Below are 27625 nucleotides of genomic sequence, written 5' to 3'. Positions count from 1 at the left end.
TCCGTTCCATAAATTTCTATGATTCTATGAATCTGTTAAGTTCAGCATCACTTGATCTTAAAGTTTAAAAAGTATGTCCTGTACCACAACAAAACGCGTGTAGCGAGTTGGTCGTACCGCAGGTAAAGGGTCCACAGCCAGATAGGGAATGGAAGACCAGCAGGAAGAGCAGTGCAAGGAAGGTAGAGCAGGGGTCCCCTGTGGCCATCCCCCTGCAAAACAGATACACTGCTTTGGGTACTGTTGGGGGGGATGACTCATCAGGGGAGGGCAGCAGCAGCCAAGTTCATGGCACCGTGGCTGGCTCTGTTGCACAGGAGGGCAGGAAAAAGAGTGGGAGAGCGATAGTGATAGTGGATTCAATTGTAAGGGGAATAAATAGGCGTTTCTGCGGCCGCAACCGAGACTCCAGGATGGTATGTTGCCTTCCTAGTGCAAGGGTCAAGGATGTCTCTGCGCGGGTGCAGGACATTCTAAAAAGGGAGGGAGAACAGCCAGTTGTCATGGTGCACATTGGTACCAACGACATAGGTAAAAAAAAAAAGGGATGAGGTCCTACGAAACTAATTTAAGGAGCTAGGAGCTAAATTAAAAAGTAGGACCTCAAAAGTAGTAATCTCGGGATTGCTACTAGTGCCACGTGCTAGTCAGAGTAGGAATCGCAGGATAGCGCAGATGGATACGTGGCTTGAGCAGTGGTGCAGCAGGGAGGGATTCAAATTCCCGGAGCATTGGAGCCGGTTCTGGGGGAGGTGGGACCAGTACAAACCGGACGGTCTGCACCTGGGCAGGACCGGAACCAATGTCCTAGGGGGAGTGTTTGCTAGTGCTGTTGGGGAGGAGTTAAACTAATATGGCAGGGGGATGGGAACCAATGCAGGGAGACAGAGGGAAACAAAAAGGAGACAAAAGCAAAGGACAGAAAGGAGATGAATAAAAGTGGAGGGCAGAGAAACACAAGGTAAAGAACAAAGAGGGCCACTGTACAGCAAAATTCTAAAAGGACAAAGGGTGTTAAAAAAACAAGCCTGAAGGCTTTGTGTCTTAATGCAAGGAGTATCCGTAATAAGGTGGATGAATTAACTGCAAATAGATGTTAACAAATATGATGTGATTGGGATTACAGAGACGTGGCTCCAGGATGATCAGGGCTGGGAACTCAACATCCAGGGGTATTCAACATTCAGGAAGGATAGAATAAAAGGAAAAGGAGGTGGGGTAGCATTGCTGGTTGAGGAGATTAATGCAATAGTTAGGAAGGACATTAGCTTGGATGATGTGGAATCTATATGGGTAGAGTTGCAGAACACCAAAGGGCAAAAAACGTTAGTGGGAGTTGTGTACAGACCTCCAAACAGTAGTAGTGATGTTGGGGAGGGCATCAAACAGGAAATTAGGGGTGCATGCAATAAAGGTGCAACAGTTATAATGGGTGACTTTAATATGCACATAGATTGGGCTAACCAAACTGGAAGCAATACGGTGGGGGAGGATTTCCTGGAGTGCATAAGGGATGGTTTTCTAGACCAATATGTCGAGGAACCAACTAGGGGGGAGGCCATCTTAGACTGGGTGTTGTGTAATGAGAGAGGATTAATTAGCAATCTCGTGCGAGGCCCCTTGGGGAAGAGTGACCATAATATGGTGGAATTCTGCATTAGGATGGAGAATGAAACAGTTAATTCAGAGACCATGGTCCAGAACTTAAAGAAGGGTAATTTTGAAGGTATGAGGCATGAATTGGCTAGGATAGATTGGCGAATGATACTTAAGGGGTTGACTGTGGATGGGCAATGGCAGACATTTAGAGACCGCATGGATGAACTACAACAATTGTACATTCCTGTCTGGCGTAAAAATAAAAAAGGGAAGATGACTCAACCGTGGCTATCAAAGGAAATCAGGGATGGTATTAAAGCCAAGGAAGTGGCATACAAATTGGCCAGAAATAGCAGCGAACCCGGGGACTGGGAGAAATTTAGAACTCAGCAGAGGAGGACAAAGGGTTTGATTAGGGCAGGGAAAATGAAGTACGAGAAGAAGCTTGCAGGGAACATTAAGACGGATTGCAAAAGTTTCTATAGATATGTAAAGAGAAAAAGGTTAGTAAAGACAAACGTAGGTCCCCTGCAGTCAGAATCAGGGGAAGTCATAACGGGGAACAAAGAAATGGCGGACCAATTGACAAGTACTTTGGTTCGGTATTCACTAAGGAGGACGCAAACAACCTTCCGGATATAAAAGGAATCAGAGGGTCTAGAAAGGGAGGAGGAACTGAGGGAAATCCTTATTAGTCGGGAAATTGTGTTGGGGAAATTGATGGGGTTGAAGGCCGATAAATCCCCAGAGCCTGATGGACTGCATCCCAGAGTACTTAAGGAGGTGGCCTTGGAAATAGCGGATGCATTGACAGTCATTTTCCAACATTCCATTGACTCTGGATCAGTTCCTATGGAGTGGAGGGTAGCCAATGTAACCCCACTTTTTAAAAAAGGAGGGAGAGAGAAAACAGGGAATTATAGACCGGTCAGCCTGACAGCGGTAGTGGGTAAAATGAAATCAATTATTAAGGATGTCATAGCAGCGCATTTGGAAAGAGGTGACACGATCGGTCCAAGTCAGCATGGATTTGTGAAAGGGAAATCATGCTTGACAAATCTTCTGGAATTTTTTGAGGATATTTCCAGTAGAGTGGACAAGGGAGAACCAGTTGATGTGGTATATTTGGACTTTCAGAAAGCTTTCGACAAGGTCCCACACAAGAGATTAATGTGCAAAGTTAAAGCACATGGGATTGGGGGTAGTGTGCTGACATGGATTGAGAACTGGTTGTCAGACAGGAAGCAAAGAGTAGGAGTAAATGGGGACTTTTCAGAATGGCAGGCAGTGACTAGTGGGGTACCGCAAGGTTCTGTGCTGGGGCCCCAGCTGTTTACAATGTACATTAATGAGTTAGACGAGGGGATTAAATGTAGTATCTCCAAATTTGCGGATGACACTAAGTTGGGTGGCACTGTGAGCTGCGAGGAGGATGTTATGAGGCTGCAGAGCGACTTGGATAGGTTAGGTGAGTGGGCAAATGCATGGCTGATGAAGTATAATGAGGATAAATATGAGGTTATCCACTTTGGTGGTAAAAACAGAGAGACAGACTATTATCTGAATGGTGACAGATTAGGAAAAGGGGAGGTACAACGAGACCTGGGTGTCATGGTACATCAGTCATTGAAGGTTGGCATGCAGGTACAGCAGGCGGTTAAGAAAGCAAATGGCATGTTGGCCTTCATAGCGAGGGGATTTGAGTACAGGGGCAGGGAGGTGTTGTACAGGGCATTGGTGAGGCCACACCTGGAGTATTGTGTACAGTTTTGGTCTCCTAACCTGAGGAAGGACATTCTTGCTATTGAGGGAGTGCAGCGAAGGTTCACCAGACTGATTCCCGGGATGGCGGGACTGACCTATCAAGAAAGACTGGATCAACTGGGCTTGTATTCACTGGAGTTCAGAAGAATGAGAGGGGACCTCATAGAAATGTTTAAAATTCTGATGGGTTTAGACAGGTTAGATGCAGGAAGAATGTTCCCAATGTTGGGGAAGTCCAGAACCAGGGGTCACAGTCTAAGGGTAAGGGGTAAGCCATTTAGGACCGAGATGAGGAGAAACTTCTTCACCCAGAGAGTGGTGAACCTGTGGAATTCTCTACCACAGAAAGTTGTTGAGGCCAATTCACTAAATATATTCAAAAAGGAGTTGGATGAAGTCCTTACTACTCGGGGGATCAAGGGGTATGGCGAGAAAGCAGGAATGGGGTACTGAAGTTGCGTGTTCAACCATGAACTCATTGAATGGCGGTGCAGGCTAGAAGGGCCGAATGGCCTACTCCTGCACCTATTTTCTATGTTTCTAAAACGGCCACAGAATAATAAGATATGACACGTAACCGTGATTCTCCACAAGAGATAGGCAAGACTTCCCCTCTTCCCCTTTATTGCAAAATTTAAAAGTTGTATAAAGAACCCATTTATAACTTGCCAGTATTGGAATAAGATTTCTGCCCCCTCTTCTAGTTGTAGCCATACTTGTCTGGGGGAAGCACTTAATGGAGGCAGGTCGAGTTAGAGCAGTAACAGCAGAGGCCCGGAGTGGCAGTTGCCTTCTTTCCTGGTCGGAAAAGATGCGCAACTTAAAAAAAATTATAACCCCTCCTTGAAAAGTTACATAAACCGAAACACTGAACAATATTTACACACGTTAAAATATATGCAGACTTATGGAAAAAAAGTCCTGCCCCACTTCTCCCCAGCTCCCATACACGGTGCAACAGCAATTTGTCGCGACTTAGAAAAAAAAAAATCTAGGCCAGCAATAAGTAGGCCAGCTAATCCCTGGATAGAGGCAACAAACTGCACAGCACTGCGACAGACTTTTCCCAGATAGACTTCTACCAAACTCAGCAGAAAGAACAGACTACAAGGTCAATTTGTCATTATCAGAGTGCTGGGTTTTAATTAACAGCACTTCTTTTTTTTTTTAAAAAGTGCTGCTCTAGCATGCTTTGCCAAGTAGGTAAAATGTGGGTTTGTTTTCGTGATTCCCGATATTTTTAATTCCTGATTTAACTTGTGTCCTCAGGGAGGAGTGGAGTGGAAACCAGTCACTTCCTCGGAGGGGAGGTACCATATCTGGTAACACAAGTCAAGTGTGATCACGCCCTAATTCGACAACCACATGAGCACAGTTCATTAGTACCTGTATATATTCCCCAGTATGGTGCTCAGCCCAACAAACAAGGGAGGATCCCAGGTTCAGTCGCCCACTTCGATTATAAGTCAGCTGGCCTCAGCCAGGGTCGAGCTACGATTGGTTTCAGTGCTTCTGGGAAATTTCCATTTTCTTTGAGCTTCTTTTGTACATTTAAAAAAAAATTATATCTGCTGGATAATACATTTGTGGGTGTCAGGATCAGCTGTGGCACCCACACCATCCCCTCACCCTTCACCTCCCATCAACACCACACACCCCTATCCTCCACCCCACCAAACCCTCCCCCACACCTCACCCTCCACCCCCTCAAAATTACAAAATGTACATCACTTAGAGGTTTTTAAATGGAAAGCAAACATTGTTCATGATTGCATCAGTTACATTTGCTTTTTACACTGTGTTCAGTGTGGAAGAAGAACTGGGTCATGTTATGATTCGCACAAGACAACATCCGGTCAGATTATTGGTGAATGGCTGACCGCAAGCTGACTGTCATTTCATATGTAGTATGAATTATCTTCAGTGCACCAGAATACTTTCAAAAGCATCTTTCAAAAACATACATGTCTTGCCTTCTCGAGCATTCAACTTGAAGCTAGAACAAACAGTGGAGCTATTAAGAGTGTTGTTCTATGGTGGCACACTTCACTGGAGCTGCGACTTTGAAGTGCCCAAGTGTGGGTTCGTGCCCATCTGCTGTCATTCTACTGATTTGCCAACTGGACACTTCCTTATGGGGAGAAGGGGTGGGGCAGAAACAGTAGGAGGGAAGGAGGAGAAAAAAGATAATGAATAATTATCCCTATGCTACTGACCTTATGAACGCATCCAAACAATCAGTGAAAAGACCTGAAAAGCAGGTTATTTGGTCACAATTGATACCTGATCTCCGCAGCAAGAGGAAACAAACATCTTTTTAAAATAGAGGAATAAGTATCTGCAACAAAAACAAATGTTGATGTTTGACAGGGTTGATGTAGATAAGATGTTTCCACTTGTAAGGGAGACCAGAACTAGGGGCCATAAGTAAATGATAGTCACTAATAAATCCAATAGAGAATTCGGGAGAATCTTTTTTACCCAAAGTGGTTAGACTGTGGAACTCACTATCTTAAGTACATAAGAACATAAGAAATAGGAATAGGAGTAGGCCATTTGGCCCCTCGAGCCTGCTCCACCATTCAATAAGATCATGGCTGATCTGAACTTGGCCTCAACTCCACTTCCCTGCCCGCTCCCCATAACACTAGACTCCCTTATCATTCAAAAATCTGTCTATCTCCACCTTAAATATATTCCATGACCCAGCCTCCACAGCTCTCTGGGGCAGAGAATTCCAAAGATTCATGACCCTGAGAAGAAATTCCTCCTCATCTCAGTTTTAAATGTAAAAAACAGGATGAGGTCCTACAAGCTAAATTTAGGGAGTTAGTTGTTAAATTAAAAAGTAGGACCTCAAAAGGTAGTAATCTCAGGATTGCTACCAGTGCCACGTGCTAGTCAGAGTAGGAATTGCAGGATAGTTCGGATGAATATGTGGCTTGAGGAATGGTGCAAGAGGGAAGGATTCAAATTCCTGGGACATTGGAACCGGTTCTGGGGGAGCTGGGACAACTACAAACCGGACGGTCTGCACCTGGGCAGGACCGGAACCGATGTCCTAGGCAGAGTGTTTGCTAGTGCTGTTGGGGAGGATTTAAACTAATATGGCAGGGGGATGGGAATCTATGCAGGGAGGCAGAGGGAAGTAAAAAGGGGGCAGAAGCAAAAGCTAGGAAGGAGAAAAGTAAGAGTGGAGGACAGAGAAATCAAGGGCAAAAATCAAAGGGCCACATTACAACATAATTCTAAAAGGACAAAGTGTTAAAAAAACAAGCCTGAAGGCTCTGAGTCTCAATGCGAGGATCATTCGTAATAAGGTGGATGAATTAACTGCGCAGATAGCTGTTAACGGATATGATGTAATTGGTATTACAGAGACATGGCTCCACGGTAACCAAGGCTGGGAACTCTACATCCAGGGGTATTCAATATACAGGAAGGATAGACAGAAATGAACAGGAGGTGGGGTAGCATTACTGGTTAAAGAAGAGATTAACGCAATAGTGAGGAAGGGCAATAGTGAGGAAGGACATTAGCTTGGATGATGTGGAATCTATATGGGTAGAGCTGCGAAACACCAAAAGGCAGAAAAAGTTAGTAGGAGTTGTGTACAAACCACCAAACAATAGTAATGAGGTTGGGAATGGCATCAAACAGGAAATTAGGGATGCGTGCAATAAAGGTACAGCAGTTATCATGCGTGACTTTAATCTACATATAGATCGGGCTAACAAACTGGTAGCAATGCTGTGGAGGAGGATTTCCTGGAGTGTATAAGGGATGGTTTTCTAGACCAATATGTCGAGGAGCCAACTAGAGAGCAGGCCATCCTAGACTGGGTCCTGTGAAATGAGAGAGGATTAATTAGCAATCTTGTTGTGTGAGGCGCCTTGGGGAAGAGTGACCATAATATGGTAGAATTCTTCATTAAGATGGAGAGTGACACAGTTAATTCAGAGACGAGGGTGCTGAACTTGGAGAGTTAACGTCGATGGTATGAGATATGAATTGGCTAGGATAGACTGGCGAATGATACTTAAAGGGTTGACGGTGGATAGGCAATGGCAGATTTTTAAAGATCACATGGATGAACTACAACAGTTGTACATCCTTGTCTGGTGTAAAAATAAAACGGGGAAGGTGGCTCAACCGTGGCTAACAAGGGAAATTAGCGATAGTGTTAAGTCCAAGGAAGAGGCATATAAATTGGCCAGAAACAGCAGTAAACCTGAGGACTGGAAAAAATTTAGAAGTCAGCAGAGGAGGAGAAAGAGTTTAATTAGGAGGGGGAATATAAAAACTGACTGCAAAAGCTTCTATAGATAGGTGAAGAGAAAACGATTAGTGAAGACTAATGTAGGTCCCTAGCAATCAGAATCAGGTGAATTCATAATGTGGAATAAGGAAATGGCAGACCAAATGAACAAATACTTTGGTTCTGTCTTCACTAAGGAAGACACGAATAACTTCCCGAAAATACTAGGGGACCGAGGGTCTAGCGAGATGGAGGAACTGAGGAAAATCCTTATTAGTCAGGAAATGGTGTTAGGGAAATTGATTTGATTGAAGGCCGATAATTCTCCAGGGCCTGATAGTCTGCATCCCAGAGTACTTAAGTAAGTGGCCCTAGAAATGGCAGATGCATTGGTGGTCATTGTCGAACATTCCATGGACTCTAGATCAGTTCCTATAGAGGGTAGCTAATGTAACCCCACTTTTTAAAAAAGGAGGGAGAGAGAAAACAGGGAATTATAGACTGGTTAGCCTGACATCAGTAGTGGGGAAAATGCTGGAATCAATTATTAAAGATGTAATAGCAGCACATTTGGAAATCAGTGACAGGATCGGTCCAAGTCAGCATGGATTTATGAAAGAGAAATCATGCTTAACAAATCTTCTAGAATTTTTTGAAAATGTAACTAATAGAGTGGAAAAGGGAAAACCAGTGGATGTGGTGTATTTGGACTTTCAAAAGAATTTTGACAAAGTCCCACACGAGAGATTAGTGTGCAAAATTAAGGCACTTGGGATTGGGGATAATGTATTGACGTGGATAGAGAACTCGTTGGTAGATAGGAAGCAAAGAGTGGGCATAAACGGCTCCTTTTCAGAATGGCAGGCCGTGACTAGTGGGATACCACAAGGTTCAGTGCTGGGACTCCAGCTATTTACAATATATATTAATGATTTAGATGAAGGAATTGAATATATTATCTCCAAGTTTGCAGATGACACTAAGCTGGGTGGCAGTGTGAACTTTGAGGAGGATGCTATGAGGCAGCAGGGTGACTTGGACAGGTTAGTGAGTAGGCAAATGCATGGCAGATGCAGTACAATGTGGATAAGTGTGAGGTTATCCACTTTGGTGGCAAAAACACGAAGGCAGATTATTATCTGAATGGTGACAGATTAGTAAAAGGTGAGGTGCAATGAGACCTGAGTGTCATGGTACATCAGTCATTGAAAGCTGGCATGCAGGTACAGCAGGAAGAAAGCAAATGGCACGTTGGCCTTCATAGCGAGAAGATTTGCGTAGAGGAGCAGGGAGGTCTTGCTGCAGTTGTACAGGGCCTTGGCGAGACCACATCTTGAGTATTGCGTGCAGTTTTGTTCCTAATCTGAGGAAGGACATTTTTGCTATTTAGGGCATGCAGCGAAGGTTCACCGGACTGATTCCTGGGATGGCAGGACTGACATATGAAGAAAGACTGGATCGACCAGGCTTATATTTACTGGAATTTAGAAGAAGAATGAGAGGGGATCTCATAGAAGCACATAAAATTTTGACGGGATTGGACAGGTTAGATGCAGGAAGAATGTTTCCGATGTTGAAAGTCCAGAACCAGGGGTCACAGTCTAAGGATAAGGGGTAAGCCATATAGGACCAAGATGAGGAGAAACTTTTTCATCCAGAGAATTGTGAACCTATGGAATTCTCTACCACAGAAAGTTGTTGAGTCCAGCTCGTTGGATATATTCCAAAAGGGAGTTGGATATGGCCCTTACGGCTAAAAAGATCGGGGGTATGGAGAGAAGGCAGGAGTGGGGTACTGAAGTTGCATGATCAGCCATGATCATATTGAATGATGGTGCAGGCTCAAAGGACCGAATGGCCTGCTTCTGCACCTATTTTCTATGACTCCTTATTCTGAAAGTATGCCCACTAGTTCTAGAGGGAAAATATCCTCTCTGCATCTACCCTTCCAGCCCCTTCAGAATCTTATACATTTCAATAAGATCACCTCTCATTCTTCTAAACTCTAATGAGTATAGGCCCAACCTGCTCAACCTTTCTTCATCATACAACCTCTTCTCAGGAATCAACCTCGTGAACCTTTTCTGAACTGCCTCCAAGGCAAGTATATCCCTCCTTAAATGAGACCAAAACTGTGCGCAGTACTCCAGGTGTGGTCTCACCAATTGAGTAATTGAAACAAATAGAATAGATGAACTTAAGGGGAAGCTGGATAAACACATGAGGGAGAAAGGAATAGATTGGGTGAGGTGAAGAGGGCTGGGAAGAGGCTCGTGTGGAGCATAAACACCAGCACAGACCATCGAATGGCTGGCTTCTGTGGTGTCGATATTGTGTAATTCTGTGTGTAAAATTGATAGTGCTATTCTAACAATGTTTTTTTAACCTGTTCAAAATGAGAGAGTTAATGAATGTTAAAATAATGCAAAGAGTTTTACACAAGCCTATTACCCAATGGAATCTCAACACTAAACATGTCTTGTTAGCTACCAGACGTGCAATATTGAACAGAATTGGTTAGAATGTTATACTGTAGCATAATTTAAAAAGCTGCTGCTGTTAGTCACCAGGCTTAAAACTGTTCCACTGAGAGAGAAGGTAGGCAACCTGTTAGCATCAGAGTATAATACCCAGACCAGCCTTCACAAAACCCAATTTTCACTAAATTAATGTATAATTTGATAACACAAGTACTGTGCATCCTACAGAATTAGGACATACATGATTAGATATTTGAAACGGTTGATATTTCAGCTGGACACGATTCTGTTCAGGACTGCTTTGTGATCTATGAAGGCCTGTAATCCAGTAACTCAGCAGAGATATGAAATGGGCTTTTACAGCCCTCTATAGGTAATGAAAATCACTTCAATTTTTAAGAAACTGGAATAATCATTTCAGGTCGTTCTCTACTTCCTGAACAATATTTCTGTTGCACAATGAGCTAACCGTATTTCGGCAGACACTGACTCAGAATGTGCAACCTGCAATTCCCATGACACAATATCAGTTATACCATCAGCAGTGAGCAACTGGAAATGACATCAGTCACTTCCACTTTCTGTCAAACACTCCGAAAGTTCTACAGGTATCGATGAATACTAAACATTACGTCATCAGAGTTCAGGAGATACTTCAAGTCGGCTCAATGGATACAAGTTATCTAAAAACACTACAGTTCGAAAAGGTTGTGGTTGCTAGACCTTTTAGTCACTGTGATGCATTCGTATGGAGCTTTTAAGTCATGGCTCATTTTCAGAGGTGTTATCTGAAATACTTTAAGCTTTTATTAATTGATGTCACATTAGTTGCTGATTCTTAGATTGTTTACAGATAAACCATTTATATATTTACATTGAAAATCTCACCACCGCTCACATTTCCTCACTACTCCATTTGACTTCCTGTTACGTTTTTCTCTCATTTGTCAACTTTTCCCACAATAAATCCCTGTGCCACATTTACATTGCCAAACGTCAATGTAAATTCATCACACTGATCGTGCCATCAAGCCACTTGGTTCCCACACTTCTCTCAAAAGGCGTTTTTTTAAAATCCATACATTTTTTACTCAGTAACTCAAATTTCTAATGCCCAAAATAAAAAGAGTTATAAATTTTACAATAACATGATTAAATTTATCCACTGTCTTGTCTTTTAATGCCTTCATTAAAGTTTATACTTGAAGGCCAAAACCCTTTCCAAAAGCATGGGATTGGAGTTGATATTTTTGCCCAGAACAGTGAGGCTTTTAGCGAGTATGTGCTATATACAGGTATCTAATTTCCTAGGATGTATCAGGACCAGGCAACTAAACCAAGTAATTTTGTTTTCTCTAGCCTCTAAGCATTTCTTTCTGAAAAACAAAATCAAAAATATTTGAAAGGCTAGAAGGCAATTTTCTGAAGCTTTAATGGGGTAAAATTCTTTTTTTTTTAAATAACAGAGTTTGAGAGAGAGAGAGAGAAATGGCAATGTTCTGATTGCAGAGTGAGGCCTTTGTTTTGGATTCTATAATCGTCAGAATGTGAAACCGAGAGACTGAGCTCAGAGGGGAAGTGAGAGAGAGGGGAAAGGGAGAGGGAGAGACACACAGTGGGGGTCAGAAAGAGAGAGATAAAAAGTTAGAGATGAGGGACCAACGAGTGCGTCTTTCTTCATATTTGTATTATTATTTTAATTTCCAAAAAACAGCACCAGCTGAATTTCAAAACGAGCTAATTATCTCCACCTGCGTCCGCATCAGACACTGAACAATTCCCGAACCTTTTAGTCAATTAAAAGTCCCATACACGCTCCCAAAAGGCATTATCCGTTGATCTTCTTGAAGGGTGATTCATAGAAACATAGAAAATAGGTGCAGGAGCAGGCCATTCAGCCCTTCTAGCCTGCACCGCCATTCAATGAGTTCATGGCTGAACATGAAACTTCAGTACCCCCTTCCTGCTTTCTCGCCATAACCCTTGATCCCCCGAGTAGTAAGGACTTCATCTAACTCCCTTTTGAATATATTTAGTGAATTGGCCTCAACTACTTTCTGTGGTAGAGAATTCCACAGGTTCACCACTCTCTGGGTGAAGAAGTTTCTCCTCATCTCGGTCCTAAATGGCTTACCCCTTATCCTCAGACTGTGACCCCTGGTTCTGGACTTCCCCAACATTGGGAACATTCTTCCTGCATCTAACCTGTCTAAACCCGTCAGAATTTTAAACGTTTCCATGAGGTCCCCTCTCATTCTTCTGAACTCCAGTGAATATAAGCCCAGTTGATCCAGTCTTTCTTGATAGGTCAGTCCCGCCATCCCGGGAATCAGTCTGGTGAATCTTCGCTGCACTCCCTCAATAGCAAGAATGTCCTTCCTCAAGTTAGGAGACCAAAACTGTACACAATACTCCAGGTGTGGCCTCACCAAGGCCCTGTACAACTGTAGCAACACCTCCCTGCCCCTGTACTCAAATCCCCTCGCTATGAAGGCCAACATGCCATTTGCTTTCTTCACCGCCTGCTGTACCTGCATGCTAACCTTCAATGACTGATGTACCATGACACCCAGGTCTCGCTGCACCTTCCCTTTTCCTAATCTGTCACCATTCAGATAATAGTCTGTCTCTCTGTTTTTACCACCAAAGTGGATAACCTCACATTTATCCACATTATACTTCATCTGCCATGCATTTGCCCACTCACCTAACCTATCCAAGTCACTCTGCAGCCTCATAGCATCCTCTTCGCAGCTCACACTGCCACCCAACTTAGTGTCATCCGCAAATTTGGAGATATTGCATTTAATCCCCTCGTCTAACTCATTAATGTACAATGTAAACAGCTGGGGCCCCAGCACAGAACCTTGCGGCACCCCACTAGTCACTGCCTGCCATTCTGAAAAGTACCCGTTTACTCCTACTCTTTGCTTCCTGTCTGACAACCAGTTCTCAATCCACGTCAGCACACTACCCCCAATCCCATGTGCTTTAACTTTGCACATTAATCTCTTGTGTGGGACCTTGTCGAAAGCTTTCTGAAAGTCCAAATATACCACATCAACTGGTTCTCCTTTGTCCACTTTACTGGAAACATCCTCAAAAAATTCCAGAAGATTTGTCAAGCATGATTTCCCCTTCACAAAACCATGCTGACTTGGACCTATCATGTCACCATTTTCCAGATGCACTGCTATGACATCCTTAATAATTGATTCCATCATTTTACCCACTACTGAGGTCAGGCTGACCGGTCTATAATTCCCTGTTTTCTCTCTTCCTCCTTTTTTAAAAAGTGGGGTTACATTGGCTACCCTCCACTCCATAGGAACTGATCCAGAGTCAATGGAATGTTGGAAAATGACTGTCAATGCATCCGCTATTTCCAAGGCCACCTCCTTAAGTACTCTGGGATGCAGTCCATCAAGCCCTGGGGATTTATCGGCCTTCAATCCCATCAATTACCCCAACACAATTTCCCGACTAATAAAGATTTCCCTCAGTTCCCCCTCCTTCCTAGACTCTCTGACCCCTTTTATATCCGGAAGGTTGTTTGTATCCTCCTTAGTGAATACCGAACCAAAGTACTTGTTCAATTGGTCTGCCATTTCTTTGTTCCCCGTTATGACTTCCCCTGATTCTGACTGCAGGGGACCGACGTTTGTCTTTACTAACCTTTTTCTCTTTACATACCTATAGAAACTTTTGCAATCCGCCTTAATGTTCCCTGCAAGCTTCTTCTCGTACTCCATTTTCCCTGCCCTAATCAAACCCTTTGTCCTCCTCTGCTGAGTTCTAAATTTCTCCCAGTCCCCAGGTGAACTGCTGAACCAGTTGGGAAGTCTGGGTACGTTACTCTAGGATCATCCTGTTTTGGAAGGAGATTATTTTCAATATCATGCTTGATGGTGGCAAAGTGCATTTGACCAGACAGCGATGCAACATATAGACATTCCAGTTTGTTTTATCGCTCGATTAAGATTTTAAATATGTTCTCTGATAAACACAGCAGCTACTTTAATGTCGCCCCCTATGTGTTTACTCAAAGCAGCTTTAACCTTTCATAGGTTGTTTCATAGCGTGAACCTCTTGTTAAAGACTGTCGTTAGAAGTTTTGACCAGGAACAGTACAAGTCACACAACTGCAGCTTTTGCAAGCTCGTCACTTATCTTTGACTTTCCAAATATTACAATGCAAATAAATTCATTGCCAGCACATGGACCATCGCAAATCAGCGATAGCAAAGTCGCAATCCAGCTTTTAATTCATCGCGACCGGATCTAAATATATTTATATTTGCCGTACCATCAAGTCATAGGAATGTCTTTTTTTTACAATTCCTATGATCAATCACTAAAAATAAATTGGTTCTGGAACACCGATAACTCTGGAGACAGGATGGAATATTGTGAAGTTGTACCAATGTCCACTGGTGAATAAACTGTACAAATAAAACAAAATAAAATAAAATATGATTTGCATAAGTAGTACAAAATATTCATTTAAAGTGCCTGTTCATGTGCACAGATAAATTTGTGTATGGGTACATCATGCATCTTTATAGAGAGAGGGAAATGAGAAATTACTGGAATCCTCAGTGGTAGAAAAGTAGCTGTTAAATAGGCCCTCTACCTACACCCACATGTACACCATTTTAATTGTTTGCAGAACTCCACAACTTCAATCCAAGGCAATAACAGAATCCATGAACAGCCAACTCCGCAAGTTTCTTCCAAGTTGGGAGAACAGGTTCTATTTTTGCTAGGTTTCTTTTTTACTATTATGGAAAATGAAGTAAAATAATCTGTGCATTTTTAAGACTATTAAGTTTGTTCTAATAGTACAATGTTATGAAATACAGTTAACTGTAGCAATAACTCCTCTTGTTTTTCTAGATATGCAGTATCGTCTTTCAAAGTAAATAGGCCTTTGCAATGGTCTTAACCCATTTTTCTTCATTAAAATATCATAACATTATACGAAGGAGGAAAGACAACACACACACACACTCGGGTACACTACAATGTAGATCTACACAGATCATTGTCACGTGATTAATGCTGCAGGATATTAACTAATCAGCTCTATCCGCATCTCATTTCTGACAATAAGCATTCACTTTGCTCAGAAGTCACAAAGAAAATCATTGCATATTCAAATGACTAGCCCAAACTAAAAGCACATTTTAATTTTGCGTTAGTTCAATCAAATTAGATCTGCATTATGACACTGTTGGATTAATTCCTTCTTATTTTGTGTTAAGAATACAGGAGAAAGGTGGGGAACAAGAGTTATCACATCCAGTGTATTGAGCACACAGTGTACACTGATTGCACTAAAGGGATGCAGCAGTAATAATCTCATCTACAGACTCTTCAAGGTCAGAAGGCATTCCACCCTCAGGTCACTTCTGTAGCAAGAGAGGCAATAGACTGCCTTAATGCCCGAATGTGGCACTCAATCTTATTATACCTCTGGGCTTGAATTTAAAGAGGAAGACAAGTCTAGAAATGATCTTCAGCTAAAGGGCTCGAATGTAGAGATATCACAAAATGGCTTATGTATGCCATCATAACACTGATCATATTTTGTCTAACTTTTTCTGTGTGCTACTTCATACACTACTATCTTTGGAAATATCACGGTCACATTTACTCTGAACATTATTTGAGACCAGTTTAATGGTGTTTGATTCATCAAAGTAGCCGCCTTCTTTCACATTGTAGTAATAAAAAACAAATTAAATATCAATATCCAAGCCAAAGTTTCTGGTTTAACAGTGTGGATATCTTATAGGCTGCCTGCGAAGTTCCTCTGAGGGCAGTGTTGGATGATGTGCTCCAGGGTCTAATTAGGAGTTCCACAGTTGCATGATGTGATTGCACTGGAAAGGGTGCAAAGGAGATTTATAAGAATGTTGCTTGGACTGGAGAATTTTGACTATGAGAAAAGATTGGAGATGCTGGGTCTATTTTCTTTGGAACAGAGGAGGCTGAGGGGAGACCTTATTGGGATGTATAAAATTATGAGGGGTCTGGATAGAGTGGATAGGAAGAATCTGTTTCCCTTGGTAGAGGGGTCAACAACCAGGAGGCATAGATATAAAATAATGGGGGAGGTTTAGAGGAAATACAAGGGGAAATTTCTTCACCTAGAGGGTGGTGGGGGTCTGGAACTCACTGTCTGAAAGAGTGGTAGAGGCAGAAACTCTCACCACATTTAAAAAATACTTGATATGCTCTTGAAGTGCCGTAACCTACAGGACCAAGAGCTGGAAAGTGGGATTAGGCTGGACAGCTCTTGGTCAGCCGGCGCGGACACGATGGGCCGAAATGGCCTCCTTCCGTGCTGTAAATTTCTATGATGCTATGATCTTTAATCTTCCATCTACCATGACTGGCTTCGAGGTGGTTGATAGTTGCCCACTGTTTGCAAGGAATGTTTGATCTTTAAGGTTGTACTGTGGAGTCCTCTATAAGGAATTCATTTCGTATGTCGCTGTTCTTCCAAGCATTCCATCATCCGTCATCAAGTCTGAGGGGAGATCGCTGAAGGGATTCAGTGACTGTCTAAAATGGCCTTCTGGATTTGAAACGGGTTGGTCAAGTCGGCCTGGAGCGGCTTATCTTTGCTGGTGTAGCAGTTGTATTCTCTGGAGACTGCATATTCACGGTGTAGGTGTGGTGGTGCAATGTTTGCAAGCACGAGCAGCCAAGATGTTGGTGTCCATAAAAGTGCAATGGCGATAACGTGATAGACATGCTGCAGAGCAGTACTCTGCTGTAGAGTTCAGCAGGACGCGTGCTGCCGTACGGAGGGTGAGCGTCTGCTCCCCATGTGGAACCAGCGAGCTTCTGGATCAGGTTATAAGAACATAGAGGAGTAGGCCATTCAGCCCCTCGAGCCTGTTCCACTATTCAATGTGATCATGATCTGTGACCCAACTCCATATACCCGCCTTTGCCCTATATCCCTCAATAAGTTTGGTTAACAACTATTTAGCTCAGATTTAAAATTAACAATTGATCGAGCATCAACTGCCGTTTGAGGAAGAGAGCTCCAAACATCTATCACCCTTTGCATGTAGAAGTGTTTCCTAACTTTGGTTCTTAAAGGTTATGCTCTAATTTTTTTTAAGTCTATGCCCAACCAGCAGAAAGAGTTCCCCTTAATATCTTGAAAACTTTGATCAAATCACCCCTTAACCTTCTAAATTCCAGGGAATACAACCCTAGTTTGTATAATCTCTCCTAGTAATTTAACCCTTGGAGTCCAGATATCATTCTGGTAAATTTACGCTGCACTCCCTTCAAGGCCAATATATCCGTCCTAAGGTGTGGTGCCCAAATCTGCTCTCAGTACTCCAGGTGTGGTCTAACCAGGGCATTGTATAACTGCAGCATAACTTCTACCCCCTTGTATTATAGTCCTCTAGATATAATGGCCAGCATTCATTAGCCTTTTTGATTATTTTCTGTACCTGGCCATGACATTTTAATGATCTATGTATATGGACTCTTTCTCTCCCCCTCCCCTTTTTCCTTCTCTTCACCCCCCCCCTCCCCCTTCTTCCCCCCGTGCCCTTTCTCCCCCCTTCCCGTGTCTTTGGGTCACCATTGTTTTTAGCTTTTCACCATTATGAAAGTATTCTGTTCTATCTTTTTTAGGTCTAAAATGGATTGGTTGACCCTACACTTTAGTTTATTCCCAAGGAGATGCTGTCTATATGACTGGGTACAATCAAGGAGCGGTTTTTGACATGGTTTACCACTGCGCCTCAAAAGGAGACTTTAAGAGCTCGGTTGGCTTGATGGGTGTAGAGGTAGAATGTTGAAGTGACTGTCTTTTGCGGGTTTAGATGCCATCAGCGGGAGTCGGCCTCCCGGTGAGAGTAGCAAATCAAGCAAACTCATCAAAGTTATCATCTTTACAGCATAGCAACTACAAACAGTACAATAGCGCAATTCAGGGCATAGCAAACACACTGCATCTCGCAATACTTAATCAAGCATAGACAGAAATTGTGCTGCATAAGTATGAAATGCCCACAAATCACAAGCATCAATGGGTGAATCACTAACAACTAGTTTAGCCCTTCAAATGTAAAAATAAAATGTAAAATCTCACTTTAACCTTCTCTGCTCGAAGGGGAACAATGCCAGCTTCGCCACAAACTGAAGTCGTTCATCCCTGGTGTCATTCTACTAAATCTACTCTGCACCCCAATCCTTCCTAAAGTGCGATGTTCAGAAATCAGCTGAGGTCTAACCATTGAATTATAAAGGTTTAGCATAACTTCCTTGCTTTTATACTCGATGCCTCTATTTATAAAGCTAAGGATCCTAGAGTCTTTTGTTTAAAAACAAAAGCATAATCAACTTGCTCTGCCACCTTCAAAGATTTGTTGATGTGAACGCACAGATCTCTGTTCCGACACCCCCTTTAAAATTGTATCATTTAGTTTACATTGCTTCTCCTCATGCTTTCTCTCAAAATACATCACTTTATATGTCTCTGCGTTAAATTTCATCTGCCACTTCTGCCCATTTCACCAGTCTGTATCATCTCCTGAAATCTGCTACTATTCTCCTCACTGTTTACTACATTTCCAACTTCTGTGCCATCTCCAAGCTTTGCCCTGTATACCCAAGTCCAGGTCATTAATATATCAATAAGAGCAGTGGTCTTCATACCGACCCCTGGGGAACACTACTGTATACCTTTCTCCAGTTCAAAAAACAACTGTTCACCACTACTCTCTGCATTCTGTCCCTTAGCCAATTTCGTATCCACGCTGCCACTGTCACTTTAATACCATAGGCTTAAATTTCTGTTAACAAGTCGATTATGTGGCACTTTATCAAATGCCTTTTGAAAGTCCATATACACAACACTAACAGCACTACCTTCATTAACCTTCTATTTTTTTTTTTCTCATCAAAGAACAATTACCTTCCGGCTGGTGTAGTGTGCATGTTTCTGCAGTTTGGTGTTCAGGGCTTCCAGGAACATCTTATCTGTGACCTTCCCCACATTTACACAGGCATCGTCAAGAATTGAAATGATCCCCTTGTGTTGCTGTTCCACCAAATCCACGATGATCTGATTGTTAAAGTAGTCGATCTGCAGAGAGGCCAAATAAAGGGACAGTCATTTTCACTTCAAACCTTCAGAGTTTGGTCAATTATATTTACAATCCATTAAACAGCAATCAAAATTATCACTGTGTACACGTAATTTAAAGTGGGGAATAAGATGGGGGTAAGGGCCTGTTTTTATTGTGCAAAGTAGTTATTGTTTAGATACACATAAGAAAACTCTCAGTATTTTTAGCTGTTGAATTATAATCTGCCGGTTGTAAAACAGTGCAAGGGCTGCGGAGGGGTGGGAGCTGGAGGATTTAATCCATTTGCTTTTTGCATCAGGCTAATGGTTCAAATGGTCCGGAAAAAGAGCAAGGGTGTCCCTGTCAATTTTTCCCTCAATCTAATCACAAACAGATTATCTGATCATTTATCTCATTGCTGTTTGTGGAAACTTGCTGTGTGCAAGCTTACTGCTGTGTTTCCTATATCACAACAGAGCCTATTGTTCAAAAAGTACTTCATAGGCTGCAAAGGTGCTTTGGGACATCTTGAAGTTGTGAAAGGCACTATATAAATGCAAGTCTTTCTTATTTCTTTATCATAATTGTTTCCATTCAATTTATACACAACAGGAGCTCTTTAGAATCTCAATGCATACCTTACGGAAATTTTAAATATCCAAAATATAGTGCCTCAGTTTTATTCATAAATTTGTATTGCTGATGCTAGTATCAATTGACACCTCCAATGATTTGGGGTTAAGTCTCAACTATGCTCCTCACATCTATTTGACTCATCAGCCAGTGCACCATACAAAAATAAAATAGATCATTTTGAACAGGGACTTAGCAGTTATCGAAGTATGTTGCTACATCAGGCATTTGTTTAACATTTGTCTATTGCTCTGTTAATGAAACTGAATAAAAACATCACTTCTGTACTGGGACTATCAGTTGTAACAGAAGTCTGACTGCATTGTACTGTCACTATGCTAGAACGATATGTTTCTCTCTTGAGACCAGAGTTCACATTTAGTTGCAGGGTCACACTTGAGTGAAAGGGGGTGACAATCACTTTACTGGGGATTGTTAAGTCTAAAGTCTGATTACTTCAGTCTTAATTCACTCCCCAATTGACAAGGGCAGTATGGAAAAAATATTCTGACTGTGGATTGTCCAAGTACGATTCACAAGTGCAAAGCATTGATGAAGCAGAAAGTGTCTGTCTGAAGTGTATAATTGCAATACTCTTGGTAGGACTTTGGCATATATAAGACTCACACAGGGAGCACAAGCATTAAGTTACAAGCAAGAGCCTCCCATTGCCCCAGCACCTCATTACAATCAGATACGTATGTATGGAAATAAAACTGCTCTGTTCCTTACGTGTCTCCAAGGGATGCCTTCACGCTGGTACTCCTCCTGTTCCTGCTTTAGGACCAGCTGGATGAAGAGCTGCTGCAGTTTCTCATTGCAATAGTTAATGCAAAACTGTTCCAAACTTAGATATATAAAAATACAGTTACCATCAGTAATGCTCAGGCTTGACTATTTTGTTGCTTTTATCAATTACATTTGGTCCTGGTAATTTATAACAAATGAAGAGGAAAGAATGCAGTTTTTCCTGTGTGACTAATCCGGACCCACCAATTAATTTTCTCCTGTTCCGAAAGCAGCGACTTGTCAGGATACAGCTCCACAGGCACTCATCATCACCCATGTACCCATTTCATGAAAGGCCCGGACACTGGATATTAGCAGGCTATTCAAACATGAAGGGACGAGCCATCTCAATTGAACCTGATCCTGTCCTCACCCAACATCCACAACCTTGCACTTTCCAGCAGAAACCACTAGATGGCAACCAAGAACACAAGACAAAAATAACAAGCCCAAGTTCGTGGAGTCCAATTCTACTACACCCATCATCTCATCAGCGGCAATCAGCATGGACTAGGGATTACACTTATAGGATGGCCATTCATTTGGCTATTTACCACTTGGTTACTGCTTTGCCTTTGCACCAGAGTAAACAAATATCAGTTGACCTTTCCTAAATTGCCTTGCACAAGAGAAATAGGGAATGAATCTATCTGAGGGATCTCATGATCGACTGCTGTAACTTGGGCAGAAGACCTGCAGAAACCCCAAAGAAATGGCGTAAATAATATTAGACGGGGTTGCCATCGATCTTCTGCCAATCGGGAGAACTCCCACAGACATTTATCTCCATAATAACTTAGGACAGTGTGCATCTACACCAGGGGTGGGCAATTATTTAGGCTGGAAGGCCACTTAACTTTTGGTGAGCTGTTGAGGGCCGCACACCAAAGTTCCACCAATCGAGTGGCCCTTCGCAGGCCAATCCCCAGCTTCTGCTGCTGGAAGAGATACAGAGCTCACACAGCTGTATAGTGGCCGTCTGTACAGCAAATTTAACGGGACCGCACGCGAAAAAAATTGGAGGGAACATTGCATAAACAAACATTGCATAAACATAAATTCAAATAGTAGTCAGATGCTATCTTACATACACAATTATGTATTCAATACTGCTTAGACATGAATCAAAGCTAAAAGTTGAAATGTTGTGGTATCTTCAGGTCTCTGTAAATCAATGCTGTGAAATAGAACTCTACCATCGCTAGAGCCTATGTCAGCATCAATTCCCCACCTCAATCATCTTTATGTCCCTCTGCAAACATTACTAATGCCGACCCAAGTGATGCCAGATGAGAACTCCCCTGCCATCTTACTCTGGATATTGGAAGAAGAATGAAGCAACGCCGGTCACTTTCTTCGGCAAAAGATTTGTGGAGATGTATAGGGCATATTCGAGTACGCAGTGCAACCTGGATACGGACGTCTGCCATTCGGGACTAGAATTACGGAAAGGATCCTTTTAAAAATCGGGCCAGGGATAATCGCTTTTGCGAATGATTAATTTGAATGAAGTATGACTATGTTTTTTCTTGGCTGCAGTTCAGGTCTGTCTCTGACCCATGAGAAGTGAAATTGAATAGACGAATGTGCAGCTCGAGCGCATGTTCTATTTCTGTCCCACGGGCAGTATTTTGCCCACCACTGATCTACACTGTGGAACTTATGAAATGACACAGTGGGACAATTGATTTATCCAATTAAACTAGCCTTAGGTAAATCCCAGTTCTCCTCTAAGCTACCCTGCCAGAATGTCAAAACAAATGCGGCTGATTTGAGAGAGCTTATAGTTCCCTAACTTGGAACCAAAAATGATCCTCATGACAGCAGTATTACATGGAAGAAACTTAAAGTCAAATGTTCAAAGAACATAACATAAGAAATAGGAGGAGTGGGCCATGTGGCCCCTCGAGCTTGCTCTGCCATTTAATAAGATCATGGTTGAACTGATCTTGGGCTCCCCATAACCCTTCACTCCCTTGCCGTTCAAAAATCTGTCCATCTCCAGAATCTGGGGAATTTTGGTAACCAATGGATCCACTATCTCTGCAGCCACTTCTTTAAGGCCCTAACATGCAAACCATCAGGTCCAGCGGACTTGTCCACCTTTAATCCCATTATTTTACTGACTACATTTTCTTTAGTGACAGTGATTGTTTTAAGTTCCTCCCTCCCTACAGCCCCTTGATTACCCATTACTGGGATGTTTTTAGTTGTCTTCTACTGTGAAGACCGATACAAAATATTTATTCAAAGTCTCTGCCTTTTCCATGTTCCCAATTATTAATTCCCCAGTCTCATCCTCTGAACAATGGGTACATTAACTTATGATCTAATTAAATTGGCCTAAAAAGCACTATTTCCAAATAACTATTAATAAATGCATCGTAATCCAAAGGGGTCATGAATTTCCAAAATAATTGCAAAATATAGCCAAATAGAACTGGGCTTTAAATATGTGCCAGAGATGTTGTCAATGCTCCAGAATACGAGACACATCATGAAGTACAACTAACCAACTTCGTAAAATACCACTGCGTAAATCCTTTCCATTTTGTGTTACAAGCTATATTGGTGGATACCATATGGGAACTAATCAAGTTATCATTGAGGCCAGGGGTCCCTGATTTAACAGTTGCCGTCTTTCAATCTTCTTCTTAGGCGATCCCTCGTATCGAGGATGACTTGCTTCCATGCCAAAAAGGGATGAGTTCGCAGGTGTTTCAATGAAGGACCTAAAATTCAGGGCCCGAACTACATGTTGAAGGGTGGAAGATGCCTATGCGTGGATTTAAAAAACGTGCGGTGGGCATTGCACATCAGCCACTACATGGGTTTGACAGAGCTACTCCCGGACCGGCTCACATTGTACCTTGTAGTGGCATGCTGCCGCCATGCCGCTCCTTTTAAGGCCCTGACCTGCTGCTGATGGTTTCTCACTGGTCTTTCAATAGCAAGCAGCCAGCAAAATGTTTCCTGGTCCGGTCGCTGATATAATATTCACTGTTTGTACTTGTACACTTTGAGGTCCTGTGCATTCAGGGGGATTGGGGGAAATGGATATAGAAACCTTCATATCTATGAAAAAGAGATTTGTCCAGCCTGTACACCGACGATCTCAGTTCTAGAGCAGAAATGCAAGTTCTGATTGCTGTCTGGAACAGCAAACAAGTTCTACTTCTGGACCCGCTTTTGAAAAAGTCCTGAATCATCTCCGGATGGATCTTCCACTTGGGAACGAAAACTGTAAGACAACTGAAGGCTTGTTTATCCTGCCTAAATGCTGTGCTGTTTATCCTGCCTAAATGCTGAACAAAGAGACCCAGAAAACAGAGAACAGCAGGATCATATCTTGAAGGGATGTGGGAAGGTGCTCCCCCTACCCCACTTGATAATGTTGGTCCAGTCAGGATACCTGATCAGAGCTATAATCAGCTTGCTTTGCAGCATAGTCTGGAAACATTACATTGCCTGATGAATGTGGCAAGTGGATGGGTCCAGAATCCACTTGCCCAATTCCCTTACAGATGCTGGTCCCATTCGGTCCGAAAAACACTCAGGGCTAAGGGAAGTTATCGGGCCTTATTGTTTGAGAAAGGTATCATTTGGTACCAACAATCTTTCAGTGCAGGTCAATATCATCTTGGCAACTCCAATGCTGGATTGTCTTCAGTGTTGCCTGAATTCATCATCTCACCATGCAATGTCAGCGTTTCCTTCGCACTGATTGGTGTTCATTGATGCCCGACGGGGCGTGGCTGGACTTCTTTGGCTTGCTGTGTTTCTCTATCTTGTGTTGATGAATAATGCAGCTAGGGCTCATGGATACACTACTCGAACCCAAGGAACATTTGGCACGTTGCAGGAATATTTTAGGCCACAAATATTTTCCATAATGATTGTGAGCACCAGCAGTTGTAAATGATCTACTGCATTTTGCACCACAATTAAAGCCTTTGGCAGATAATGGCACAGACATGTTGACCCAACTATGGAGACACATCGTTTTAATGCAGTGAATCTATTACATGGGTCAGAGCCAGCTGGGACTGTGATGATTGTAAAATGCCAATCTGTTCCTGTTAATGCTTGCTTGTTTAATGTCTTATTTTATTTGCTTTCTCACGATCCTGTACTGACATGCAGTGCTAGCTGGAGACAGGCTATAACACTATGGCTGATTCTACAATTCGTGCTGCCTGCAAGTATGGATTGCCATTGGGGCCTCAGGATTTTGAAACTGCCCCTTGTATTGCTTCACTTTAACCATAGATGGGAGAATTTTATCAGTTCTATCTAAGCTGGATTCAAATGCAAGTCCATACAGAACAAAAGATAATACATTGTTCATATATAGACCCCTATAAGTTTACTACTGTTGCAGTACTGCCAGAAACCTTCCTATATAGCTGTGGCATAATTTTTTTTCCAGTTGCCAGTTCTCAGGTGACATACAGTTTCATGGGCACTTGGGGCACTCCAGTACAATCATAGAATGGTTGCAGCACGGAAGGCGGCCATTTGGCCCGTCGAGCCCATGCCGACTCTCAGCTAGTCCCACTCCCCTGGCCTTTCCCCGTAGCCCTACAAATTCTTTCCCTTCAGATACTTATCCAACGCCTTTTTGAAAGATAAAATGGAGTCTGCCTCCACCACCCTTTCCAGCAGTGCATTCCAGATCTTAATCACTTGCTGCGAAAAATAAGTTTTTTCTTACGTCTCCTTTGGTTCTTTTCCCAATCACCTTAAATTTGTGTCCTCAGGTTAAAGGCCCTTCTGCCAATGGGAACAGTTTCTCTATCTACTCTGTCCAGACCCCTCATGATCCTGAACACCTCGATCAAATTTCCTCGTAATCTTCTCCGCTCCAAGGAGAACAACCATCTTCTCCGCTCCAAGGAGAACAACCATCTTCTCCAGGCTATCAACGTAACTGAAGTCCCTCATTTGTGGAATCATTCTCGTAAATCTTTTCTGCACCTTCTATAAGGCCTTCACATCCTTCCTAAAGTGTGGTACCCAGAATTGGACCCAATACTCAAGTTGGGGCCGAACCAGTGTTTTATACAGGTTCATCATAATTTCCACACTTTTATACTCTATACATGTATTTATGAAGCCCAGGATCCCAGAAGCCTTTTTAACTGCTTTCTCAACCTGCTCTGCCACCTTAAATAATTTATGCACACATACCCCCAGGTCTCTGTTTGTACACCCCCCTTTAGGATTGTACCATTTAGTTTATATGTCCTCTCCTCATTCTTTCTTCCAAAATGACACTACACACTTCTCTGCGTTAAATTTCATCTGCCACATGTCCGCCCATTTCACCAGTCTGTCTATGTCTTCCTGAAGTCTTTCATTCTCTTCCTCACTGTTCACTATACTTCCAAGTTTTGTCTCATCTGCAAATTTTGAAATTGTGCTGGTACACTCACATCCAAGTCATTAACATACATCAAGAAAGTAGCCATTCTTCATGTGTTAGCCCAGAGTGTCAATGGGCATCATAGCCAAGCCCAAAGCGGTTCCCTTGTGATACCCACACACATGCACGCTCACCAGCACGGTTGCTATAGTACCTGTAATAAGCAGGAAGCTTGCCTAATTTGCCCATCCCTGGTCCAAGTTCACAGAGGCCATAATAACAACCCAACTTTCTGGTCCTTTAAATGCATACCTGTTGTTGTCAAAGATCTCAAAGCCATAGATGTCCAGGACACCAATAACCGTGTTTTTCCCATGGATTCTGGCATCATAATTCTTAACTTCAATAATATCGTTGATTCGGTTGACAATCCAACAGAAAAGGCGATCATATATTGCCTGCAATGTGAAAGCAAACAAAGATTGGTTGAACAGATGGTCAATATTAGTAACTATTTGTTAAGTGTCAGCATTCTTGTTGACTTAGCCTGGATGATGTATTTAGGGCAAATTAGAATAACCAAAGTCAATGGTTTCACTGCATCAACACACAATAAATCATAGAAATTCATTCATTCACAGGCGGTCCCTCGAATGAGGATGACTTGCTTTTACGAGAATTCACAGATGTTTCAATGAAGGACCAGATGTTCCAGTCCTGAACTCCAATTGAAGTGGTGGAAGATGCCTGTGCCTGGATTTTTTTTTAACGTGTGGTGGCCGTTGTACATCAGCCACCACACGGGCTTGACAGAGCTAGGCTTTTATGCAATGGCAAGGGTTGAACCAGGAATACTGGAGACCTGCTCTACTGCACGGACTTAGTGCTCACACATATCGCAGTGTGGGTTGGCCCGTGCTGCCCCATGGCCCTCGGCTCTTCTGGGCTCCGCACTCGATGTTCCAGGGCCCGGCGCTCCAGCTCTATTTATAGCCCCAACCTGTGGTGGTGTTCTCAATGACCGCACCTTCACCCACAATGTTGACTATTATGTATAATCCGACAGGGGTTTCAGGCACCAGGAAATTGTTTAACTGAAAAACTTCTTGCACATTGTTGACAAAGCCTTATTTGCTGATATTACTACAACAACTTGCATTTATATAGCTCCTTTTTAAAGATAGAAAAATGTCCCAAAGCTTTTCACAGAGGGGTAATCAAAAATTGGACAAAGAGTCAAAGAAGCAGATATTAGGAGGGGTCATCAAAAGTTTGGTCAAAGAGGTAGGTTTTAAAGATGGTCTTAAAAGGCGGAGGACACGGAAATAGGGGAGAATTTCGAAGTGTGGGGCTTAGGTGGCTGAATGCCAGCCACCAATGGAGCAGTGAAGACAGAAAGAGATACAAAAGAGGTGAGTGTACCAGAAATGGAGAGTTTGGGTGGGAGAATGGTTGTAGTGCTAGAGATAAGTTACAGAGATAGGGAAAGGCAAGGCCGTGAAGGGACTGAATCATGAAGAGATATTTTAAACTGGAGATGTTGTTGGACAGGAAGCCATTGTGGGACAAAGGCAGGCGATGTTACAGATGTGGAAGTAAGCAGTCGATGTGATGGAGAGTACGTGGGGAC

At 42.6% G+C, this 27625-nt stretch overlaps 1 protein-coding gene across 4 annotated transcripts in view; it reads right to left on the bottom strand.

Moving 5' to 3' along the window:
* Positions 1 to 27625, bottom strand: part of LOC139233977 (unconventional myosin-Id-like) — a 671189-nt gene that overhangs the window by 462384 nt on the left and 181180 nt on the right. For all 4 annotated transcript variants that reach the window (XM_070864719.1, XM_070864717.1, XM_070864718.1 and 1 more), the window contains exons 9-11: positions 26308 to 26453; positions 20574 to 20688; positions 19055 to 19225 (exon numbers count right to left, since the gene is read on the bottom strand). In XM_070864719.1, coding sequence (XP_070720820.1) covers positions 19055 to 19225; positions 20574 to 20688; positions 26308 to 26453 — 432 coding nt within the window. The remainder of the gene's footprint in view (positions 1 to 19054; positions 19226 to 20573; positions 20689 to 26307; positions 26454 to 27625) is intronic.

The sequence above is a fragment of the Pristiophorus japonicus genome, chromosome 21 (assembly GCF_044704955.1).
Source record: "Pristiophorus japonicus isolate sPriJap1 chromosome 21, sPriJap1.hap1, whole genome shotgun sequence".
NCBI lineage: Eukaryota > Metazoa > Chordata > Chondrichthyes > Pristiophoridae > Pristiophorus > Pristiophorus japonicus.
Note: the sequence above shows the minus strand (reverse complement) of the source record. Positions and strands in the feature narration are given on the sequence as shown.